General features: G+C 32.6%; 1 protein-coding gene across 3 annotated transcripts; it reads right to left on the bottom strand.

The window, feature by feature from the left end:
• Positions 1-1,194: 1,194 nt before the first annotated feature.
• On the bottom strand, positions 1,195-7,677 carry LOC105777240 (uncharacterized). 3 transcript variants are annotated; one of them, XM_012600383.2, is made up of 16 exons: positions 7,370-7,671; positions 6,558-6,752; positions 6,371-6,445; positions 6,091-6,258; positions 5,768-5,931; positions 5,346-5,564; positions 5,030-5,156; positions 4,441-4,629; positions 4,099-4,185; positions 3,746-3,906; positions 2,883-3,002; positions 2,498-2,723; positions 2,219-2,278; positions 1,962-2,135; positions 1,749-1,858; positions 1,195-1,611 (listed from the first exon to the last, which is right to left on the bottom strand). In XM_012600383.2, the coding sequence occupies exons 1-16, from the start codon at positions 7,571-7,573 to the stop codon at positions 1,443-1,445; spliced, it is 2,448 nt and encodes an 815-aa protein (XP_012455837.1). In that variant the 5' UTR covers positions 7,574-7,671; the 3' UTR covers positions 1,195-1,442. The 3 variants fall into 3 exon arrangements, 2 of the variants coding, with proteins under 2 accessions (XP_012455837.1, XP_012455838.1); XM_012600384.2 differs by having other exon boundaries at positions 3,746-3,903; XR_008190026.1 differs by lacking the exons at positions 1,195-1,611; positions 1,749-1,858; positions 1,962-2,135; positions 2,219-2,278 and having other exon boundaries at positions 2,883-3,016; positions 7,370-7,677.
• Between the last annotated feature and the right edge of the window lie 3,157 nt (positions 7,678-10,834).

Genomic DNA, 10,834 nt, shown 5'->3' with positions numbered 1-10,834 from the left:
CCCGGCCCAAATAGGCTTAAGCCCATTTTAGTCTTTTTAATGAATAAAAATAATTGCAACGAGCATGTCTTTCTTTCTTATATGACTAAGGTTGTTTTCTAGTTTTATTTCAACCTAGTTCTCTTATCATATCACTTTTAAAATTTTACTATCTTAATTACCTCATATCCATTAAACCTATGAGATTATGCGACACCTAAAAACCTATAAAATATATTTTAAAAGTTATATAAAATCAAATAGAACTTTGAAATGGTTGTAAAGAAATCGTAATCTTTCAAGTCCAAATATAGATTTTTTTATTGATTTTATATAAATAAAAATAAAATATTTTATAATAATACAGTTTACTCTGTAAAAATAATTTTTAATCATTAACCAACTGGATTAATACTTAATTAATTTTTGACACAAGAGCTCAACCTACTTTGCCAAACCTATTCCAAACGCTAAGGTTATATTATATATGATGAAATAAATCATAGGACGAAACATAATAACTGGTAATTTTATTTCATTATCATTTTTACATCATTAGGTCAAAATATTATATATATATATATATATATATATATATATAAAATAAAGTTTTATTTGAACATTCATTAGCAGAAATCCTTTTCCTAATTGAAAGGTTTGGAGAGTGAAGGAATGATTTTCTCTCTATAGATGAAATCTCCCTGTTGAAAAGCCTAAAACCAAATATCAAATCTGTTTTAAATTCTCAGTTCAATCTTGAATTTTTTTTAAATGTAAATTTAATAATAACTAAAAATATATTATTTTTAAAAAATCAGGGAAGACATATTTACAAAAGATAAAAATGAGATCATAATATTTTTCTTAAATCTAACTTTTTAGTTTAAAATGTCCAAAAAGTAAAAATAATATATATATTAAAGGGTTTATGGTTCCCAGTTTTTACCGGTGTTCATCGTATATGATTGAACCACCAGGTCAACGCACGCAAGCCATTGATAATGAAAGGGGAAAAAAAAAAAAAAAAAGAGATTGAATCATTCATAACGGGTGAAAGCTTGCCAATCAAGTAAGTTAAGAAGTTGATTTTTATATAGAGAAGTGGGAAGAATATATGGAGATGTCTGTGCGCGCGCTGATGTATGGATGCATCAAGAAACGTCAAATATATATTTTTTCTTCCAAGAACTACATCGCCAGGGATGGAATAAGATATACGATCAAATTTTGACTGACTCATTCAAAAGTTTTTTTTTTTTTTTTTGGTTCATGGTTCTCAAAGAAAAACAAGTTTTTAGCAAAGATTCAGCTATTTGTTTATACCATGTTGTGGTAATGCAAGCAAAGAAACCCTAATTTTACAAAACTTTCTTCTTTCTGAAATGTGTATAGACTAAGATGGGTTCCCTAAAGATGAGAGACCAAGCTTACCTTCAAATGCCTGATAAACTTCGGAGTTGTGATCATTGACCGGGGGGTGATGAAAAGAAAATGACAATGAAATATACAAAGAACCCAGCAAGAAGAATTCCTCCATAGACGAAAGTTTGGGAAGAATGCATCAGGTATTTGAATTCGATATTACAGCATCTCATTCTCTCCCTCTCGCTTGTCAAAACATTCTCAACGTACCTGCATTATAAAGGTTTGGAACAGGATTGATAAATACCTACTAAAAATGTTGCATAATATGCCAAAAATGAAGAAAGAAAGAAAGAAAGAGAAAGAACGTCAAATAGTTTGCCAAGCCATAATGCAGGCTAACTTACTGCTGTGTAAACATGGTGCTTTGAAGGATGTCTGAACTATTCAAATGTGCATCTTGTAGTCGATGGTCATATAACAAAGAAGAAAGATCAACGAGTTGCTCCTCAAGGTTCTGTTTTAATCAAGCAATAGACCCGAAAAAATTTTTAAAAAAAAGATAGAAAAAGAACAAGTTCAAATAACTTAATCAGTTAGCTAGATTAGTTGCAGCTTACATCCAAGTATTTCTCTAATCGCTCAACTAATTCATGCGGGAACGGTTCAGGCAGGTTTGTTGTTTTCTTGTAAAACTTCTCCAGCCATAGTTCAGTAGTCGACTTGTTCTTCTTTCCCTTCACAGGTTCACCAAGTGGGGTTTTTAAATATTCAGCAGCAAAAGATTGGACAGCCTGAAGACAATGAGAAGCAGATAAAATTATCTCGATAAAATTATCACATTGGACAAGGAATGGCTATAAGAAGATAAAATTACCTCAGATGTATCACGAATGGTTCTGAGAGCAGAATCTACACGTGCATAAATCGTATTTCTCTGCCAACAAGATGGTAAATCTTTCAAATGCCTCAATAAGCTTGTCCATTAGAACCTACATGTGAATATATGTGTACCTACTAGGCAAGAAATCCTACAGAGTATGCAAAGTTGTTTCGACCAAATAGATATCGAGTTGCAAAGTGCACTCTTAATACCTTGGTAGGTATGTGTCTCGTGTGTGATACAAAGAACTTTAAGACGATGAAGTTAGCTTACCAGCGCAACATCCTGAAGCATTTGACTAATTCGAGATGTATTTGAGAATGGTCCAAACGGGTGACAACCCGCAGCCCAGAGCCAATTCACAACAGGTCTTTCATGTACATGAGAAGCTTTTTCATATGGTGCACTCAAACCACCCACAGCAGAAGCAAGCCCTGCTACAATATGGCGCTGTGCTTGTGATGGAATAGCATGCCTTCTCTCAGTCTCAGAAACATAACTAGTCAAAAAGCCATGGTAAGGCACGAGGAAAGAGTTAAAAAATGAATAGAGACGTTAGAGAACTCGTTGGTCCAGCAAAGTCAAATACATAAGATAGCTCAAATCAAAATTATACAGCAAGGGTATTTTTTAAAGGAATAAAGAATTTTCGGCTCACCTCAGCGGTATATTTGGACTTTGGTGCTCAAGTACTATGACAACATCATTTCCAGTCCAAACAAAGCCTTCATCTTCCATCATAAGTTGTGGATCAACATCAGCCAATGATAGCACAAAGCTGCAGAAAAATAACTGATCTATGTCTAATGAAAAGCTCTAATATCCATTAAACAGTCTAAAGATTGATTCATAATATTGCTTTTTGGGAACTTATTATCTGAAGTATTACAATACAAGAGATGATTCAAAAACATACCAAAATTTATTGTACAACTTTTTATCATAAACTTAAGGATAATAACATGGGGAGGGGGGAATCAGCAAAAATGGTATTGCTGATTGAAGCAACAGCTGTTCTAATTTAGTGAAGACTGTCAAATTTCCAAATACTACCTGTACAAACTGTAACATTCTCTAATGTTTTGTAGAAAAAGATCATAAGACCAATTTGCTGATTAATCTCCAGCATGTTAAAATGGTTTAGCAGTTTGATCAAATCATGAAAGAATTGTAATTAAATCCATCAACTATGACCACCAGGCCACAATTTTGTTGATGTTATAAATGATTATCCATGCCTTCTAAATATGTAGAATAAAACAAGTAACTGAGGCTCTTAAATTTGCCATTTAGTTCTTAAAGACATTATTAAGTGGTAGAACAGGATGCAAAACTTTTCAATCTCACATAGAAGCTGCAAACAACATTTTAAACCAATAAACAAAGCAGCATCTACAAAAAAGAAAATTATTAAGCAGGACAACGAAAACCTGTAATACATGTTTCTTGTATTGAAATATTTGATCAGACAACCTGGGCATGATTGCAATTTTAAATTGTCAGATAAGTTGGTCTACTCACACAGGAATAACTCTAGTTCCATAAGTTGGGTGCAGATCGCCTTTTTTCTTCTGTTTTTTCTTTTTCTTATCCTTGCCAACTTTCGAGTTGTAACTAGCCCATAGAGGTTTATGCTTCAGAACCGAATCAGTTGAATTCTCGGATTCATCCATCCAATGCTGCTGAACATAAAATTCATGTTATGGCAACATAGGGAAGCCAAAGAGAGATAAAGAAGCATGGGTAGAAAGACTGTTTAACCTCAGAACCAAGCAAGAGAAAAATTCAACTTGCAAGAGACTAGACATGCCACCAATTTATACTTCTTTTTCTTTATTTAAGCAAGTAAAAAGAATAAGTCAATATAAGCTGACCTGGCGAAGGAAAAACTTATTTGAAAGAGATGGGTCAGCCATTTCAAGTAAACCTGCAGCAAGCACATCTGCAGAACGTTCCATCTCCTGTGATAAGCCAACAAAAAGCACACGTATAACCGTCTATCAGTATCCCAAGGAGACTTCAAGACACAATGAGAAGAGCAAGTAAGCATTGCCAATGAAAAGCGCATTAACTAGATACAACAACTCATCATTATCCTCAGAAAACTTACTTCAGAACACAGAGATAACAACAAGATATTGACAATATGTAACCTAATGAAAGTAAGACTCTCAGAAAGAAAATGGAAAAAAGTGGTCAAAGAGTGGAAAACCCACTTCTTTAAGAATGGCACCATCAAGATATGTCTTCGTATGAACATGGAAGCGCCCATCCCTCTTTGTTTCTTGCAAGGAATGGCCACGCATAGCTTTTGACACAGCAATAGCCAACTTCTCATGATGGTGCAGTGCATGTGACCCCCCTATAATCACTACTTCTTGGTCATCATGAACCAACTTCTTCACCTGAAGAAAACAAAATATCCACATATGAAACATATTAATTTTGCTTCTTGAGCATCACGCAAAAATAAATATAGTACCTTCAGCAGAGCCAGAAAAACAACCCAAGCAATTTCATTTGCAGCCAATGCAAATAAAAGGAGTTCGATCCAACTAACAAATGACACAGTTGTATTTAGGATATATGTTCTTTGCTTTTAATCAGAAGGTTTTAAAAGTAGTTTTCGAGAACTAAAGTATGATGGTATACAGTAGTTTTCAGAGTATCAGTTATCACCACAGTATAATCTGAAAAAAATTATTTACATGTTGTTCCAGATAATGAGTCAAGGAAAAAAGGGCTAAACCCAAGCTTTACAAGCATAAGCAGATCTGAAGATGCCATTCAAGATTAGTTTCTTACCTCTGCTTCAATTGCTTCAATATCTATGCTGTAATTATGACCTTTTACCATAATATTATACCGGTTATGGTTTTGGAGGATAATAATAGGTATAAGCAGCCTTGTCGTCAGATCAACAGTTTCAAACCTGAGTTCACCAAGGACAAACAAATAAGAAGGCAACTGAAAAGGCCCTAAACCAAAGTAAATAATAATGCTAGAAAGGTATAGAGCTGAGCATGATTCATAAATCATAATCAACTATGTTTCCAATTATAATAATTTAAGAAACATAAAATGCAAGTATTATCAATGAATAAAGATAGTGTAAAATTACCGAACATCTGGAGCTATAACATGCTCAACTGTGGTTGCTACCAAGGCAGCAAGATGTCCCATGAAATTATCATGAGTAGCACGATTACTGACAGAAGCCAAACCCCCTGGAAATAAGATACTCCGTATTCGTGGCAATGTTCTAGGACTGACACTTCCTTCTTCAGTTTCAATCTTCCCGTAAGTACAAGGGCCAGCCGATAGGTCAATCACAACAAACCTGAACAGTAGAGGCAGAAATGAGCCCCAGAGAAAGAGATTAAAAAAAAAAAGTGAGGTTATAGAGCAGGTAATTGAGAAGTGGAATTTTATATTATCAAATATCTTGTTAATATTTCTAATCTAGCAGTTCTTTCCCATAAGTCCATAAATCAGGGACCCAAAAGTTAAACTTTCGACAAAGTAATGCAACTCAAAACAGACCTTCCAGAGCTAAGCCAAACTTGAGACGCTCCTCCTCCATTGTATCGATATCGATATATGTAGTCTCCCTCTTGTTGTTTCATTTCTTCATTAGTCAGTGGGGTAAGTTTGCTATACATCAAACTATCAAGATCAACCTCTTTATTCCTAGGATCCATTCTGACCTAAAAAGAGGCCGAATCATTCACCAGTGTATCAAGAAGGAAAATTTCAAATCAATGCAGCCATGTAAGGGGAAAGGAAAAACGAAAACACTAGGAATGGTCAAAGTTTCATACAGACAAAGCACAGAACTAATGTTTGAAATTATACTTAGCTTATACCTTGTCGAAGTTAACAATAAATATAGCAGTTGGCACAGGTCTATCCATCTCTTTAGCAGAATATCCCCCACTTTTGATGTCAAATATATATGAATATAGCTTTTGGAATACTGGCTCCACAGCTGTTGCTTCCACCTCAAATAGGGGCACCTCTCTCCCAAAATCAGGCTAATATGTAAAATGAAAAAAGAAAAAAGAAATTGATATACAAAAGAATTCATATAGTTAATATTCTTTCCACTATCAAGAGTAATAGTAAATATGAAGCAATATAGTAGACCTCTCTTGCAGAACCAGCAGGAACCATGACCCCCTTCAGTGCCTTCTCAAGCGCAATCAATTCTGGCTGTCCTGCCTATAGTAGAACAAATAAGTGAAGAACAACACTAACAACTCAATTTAGATATCTAGCTGAAGCTTAAACCAGTAGTAATTATTAAGATGCAATAAGGAATGAAAAAACTTACAGGAAATGTGTTATAAACAACATGATGTTCGATATCAAGGGGCTCCTCGGTCTCGAGACAGGAAGGCCTATGAGAGGGAAAGCTAACTCTCAGAAACTCCTCCAATTTCTGTGAATCGACATTGTACCGATAGCCACCATCTCCATTGAGACCAATTAGCACCACATTCACCTCGAGCGGAACCTGAAATGGAACCTGCACAACAGAACCTGTTCTAATCATACCCATAGATGAGTAAAACTAAGCTAACAGCCACAACCTCTTCATGTTTCTAGGGATTTCAGGAACGCAATTTAAATTTTGAATCACATTTTGGGAGAGATCAACTGCGTAGCTCATTCACTCAAGTCGAAACCTATAATATTGGTAAGTTCCTTTAAAGTAATCATTAAAACAACAAAAAGTCAATGAAAATTGGCGAGAAAAATGTCCATATAAGTTTCTTTAGAGATTTAACAAGATTTTTAGAAAGGGAACCTTTTCTAATCATAACCAGAGATGAGAAAAACTAAGCTAGCAGCCACTAACTCTTCAAGGTTCTAGAGATTTTCAGAACGCAATTCGAATTTTGAATTACATTTTTAGGAGAGATCAACTGTGTAGCTCAAATTCAGTCAATTCGAGTCCTATAATTTTCGTAAATTCGACGCTCTAAAGTAATAATTAAAATGAAAAAACCTCGATGAAAACCCGACATTATTAATAATATGAATTTCTTTCAAAAAAGAAAACTCGATGAAAATTGGCGAGGAAAAAGTCGTCATTAATTTCTTCACAGATTTAACAAGATTTTCAGAGCGAGAATCGATTACCTCAGCACGCGTGTGGAGCGTGCGGCGAACATCGGATCGGACGCTGTCGCGAACTTCGAGGAATGCGCTATGGTGCCAGTGAGGGAGGCCGGGGTCTCTTTTGAACGCTTGTTGAGTAGAATCGGAGAGAGTTGCGAGTCCACTGAGTGTAACGAGAAATATCGCATATGATAACATAGACGATAACCTCGATCTCGATTCCATTTCAGTGATAAAAACAGAGGAGAAATGCGTGAAAATGCTACTCAATTAATTTTGTATGAGCTTTTTAGCCATTACCGGCGATGACTTGCGCCTAGACTGAACTGTGAATTAATAATTTACAAAGTTTCCAAAATGATCCCTGCTTTTGTGGTTAAATTACGAGATGTAGAATGAAAACATTTTATAATGGGCCTTTTGATTTTGGGCAATCAATTTTCAACTTGAAGCAGCCCACCCCATCTTCTCCTTTCATCAAATTACGAAGGGTTAGACTTGGTGTATATTTTAGCCCTTTGTGGTTTTTGTTTAATTAGTACTTAATTTTAAAAATAGTTAAATAATTTGACATTTTTATTTAAAATGTGTTTTCCGTTATTTTGAAAAATAAATAGAGTGAAAAGAAAATTAAAATGATGAAAAATTGAAGGATGGAAAAATAAAAGATAAAAATATATGTAATTTTTCTTTTATATATGCTACTGGTAGAAAAGATGGAAAAGATTTTTTTTCTTTCATTACCAGGTAAAATTGAAAGATTAAATGAAATAAAATAAAACATTTGAAAAATACACAATTTAAACTAAGAGACACTTCTCTCTCACTTTCTCTCCAATCGTCATTCCAATTTGGAAGAATTTTTTTTATGCATTAGAATGAAAAATTATCATTTCTCCTATTTTCTTTCCCACCCAGTACACTTAAAATTTATTTTCTTTCCACTTTTCCACTCCCTTTCGACATCGCTCCACTTTTTCACCTAACTGAGCACACCCTTAAGATTTGCTTGGTACAAAGGAAAGAAATTTAGAAAAATGGAGAGGAAAACTAGAAGGATGGAAAATATAAAATTTCTTTCCATAGATGTGCTTGGTAGAAAAGATGAAAAAAAAAAGTAATTTTCTTTCTCTCAATTGCTTGGTAGAGTTGAAAAGTGAAAGCAAAGCAAATAAAACAACCGAAAAATGTAAAATTTGAACAAACATACACTTCTCTCCCAGTTTCTTTTCTCTGATCATTCCAATTTAAAAAGATTAGTTTTTTATGCATTAGAATAGAAAATGACCATCCCTTCTATTTTATTTTCTCTCACTTTTCTTTCCAACTAAATACACTCTAAATTTATTTTCTTTCCATTTTTTCATTCTCTCCTTCCATCCCTTTATTTTTTTCATCCAACCAAAAAGACATAGGTACTGTTTTGTTTGAAGAAGCACTTTTGGAATCAAAATAATATTCTTAACCCTCATTTATTATTAAATTTATTTTTTGTGATATTTATATTAGGTATACAGTTATTTCACTTCTTGAAATTTATTTCAACATTATATATATTTGAACTAATTTGTATTCTTATGTGATGCACAATTATATATATTAACTTTTAATTCTTTTATAACATAGTTTATGTTAATTTCTTCAAAAAGTCATTATTAAATTAAAAATTAATGTAATTAAAAATATTTAACTAATTTAGAATCAGTTATATTAGTGTTATTTAATCTTAAAGGTATTTACTATTAAAACAATACAAAATTCATCATGGTATAAATATTAATATTAATACATTATAGTTTAAAACTATTATTAATAATATTAATATATTATAATTTAAAAATATTATTAATAATTTCTTACAGATTCTTTATTTTACATATATTGTTAAATTAATTTGCTTTAATCTTAAAATTGTTAATATTCAATTTTGTAATTTTATGTTTATTTTGTTCTACTTTAATCAATGAATATAATTAATTCTTATTATATTTGAAAAATATAAATTTAATTTGATAAATGTTATTAATAAGTGTCTGTCTTTAAAAATATATTTTAAGCTTAACAATTTAATATCCATTAATTTAATATTATAACATTAAAATTTAATTTAAGTAAAATCTTCTACTTTGATAAATGTTGTTATTATCATGTGTCTTTCTTCTTCTTTTTGGTGAAAAGTAAAGAACAAATGATTACATGGATTTATTCATAGATACAGTGCCTCTAATACTATCTTCTTGCAGTATTTCTTTGATTGCCATGGGAGGATCTTCGAACATATGTAAGTCTTCATCGTCCAATGAAGCAATTTTTGTTATTGCCCTTATTAAATTCTCTAAGGATATATTCTAAGAATCACTTCTCTTCATTTAATAAAATCTGTTGATTTCGCCTAATCAAAGCGAAATTTGATCTTTCAAGTTTATTGTTGCCGATGATTTTAACGACATCAAGATTATTAGATTCGATGACGACCTCATCATAACCTTGTTTTTGAATCAGTAATAAACCATCTAAAATGCCCATCTAAAACCGAGCACTTCCCCAAAAAACAATTGTAGCCCAATCATATGAAACCTTATGATTTCATCCGAACTCATTGATTTACCTTGGAAAATGATCAAATTTTGATTTTACTAGATTCGCCAAAGTAATAACCCGAAGAAACATGCCCATTCCAATTCTCTCATGATAGGATTTGACTAAACTTGTAGATTTGAAAGTATCCAATCCGATAAATGACAATAGAAAAAATGCCTCTTCAGATTTGGCGGGAGAACATCTCTAAGAACATGTAATGCATCCTTGAATTGATGGCCACAAAGGTGACACGACTCGTCTTGTCCAATCCCCCTACGGAGCCTTTCAGAATTAGTTAGAAGTCTCTATTTTAAGGCTAGCCAAATAAACTGTCGCACTCTTTGGAGACCCGAAAATTTCCATACAATGTTCCAAATACCATCTCTTGGATTCCAAGACCCCTCTTTTAGCATCCAGCATGCGCTTTTGACTGAAAAAATGCCAGACAAGGTACGAGTCCATGATATAAAATACAATCCAGTAAAAGCCATAGGTGGTGGAACACTAATGATGTGTTGGATGACATTTTCTGGCAACCAAACTCAACTAATAAAATTAAGAAAAATAAACATCCTAACCAATTTTATTTAATTACTTTAGCGTTCTATGTTTTATGAGTTATTCTTTCTGTAACATTAAACATATACTTATTCTTATCATCGATTAATCATTAACAATGTATAAATAACCAATAATATATACTATATGATTTAGTTAATTATATTGTAGGTCAAAAAGTATCGGAAATGATCTCTCAATTACAAAATATTCAAATTATTTAAGCGAGATTAGTAAAATAATATATAGTTATATTTTAAAAGATAAATAGGGTAAACTACTAAAATAGTCACTTTTGTTTATCTCAGGTTATATTTTAGTCACTTATGTTATCATGTCGTAGCATTT

The sequence above is a fragment of the Gossypium raimondii genome, chromosome 10, assembly GCF_025698545.1.
Source record: "Gossypium raimondii isolate GPD5lz chromosome 10, ASM2569854v1, whole genome shotgun sequence".
Lineage (NCBI taxonomy): Eukaryota > Viridiplantae > Streptophyta > Magnoliopsida > Malvales > Malvaceae > Gossypium > Gossypium raimondii.
Note: the sequence above shows the minus strand (reverse complement) of the source record. Positions and strands in the feature narration are given on the sequence as shown.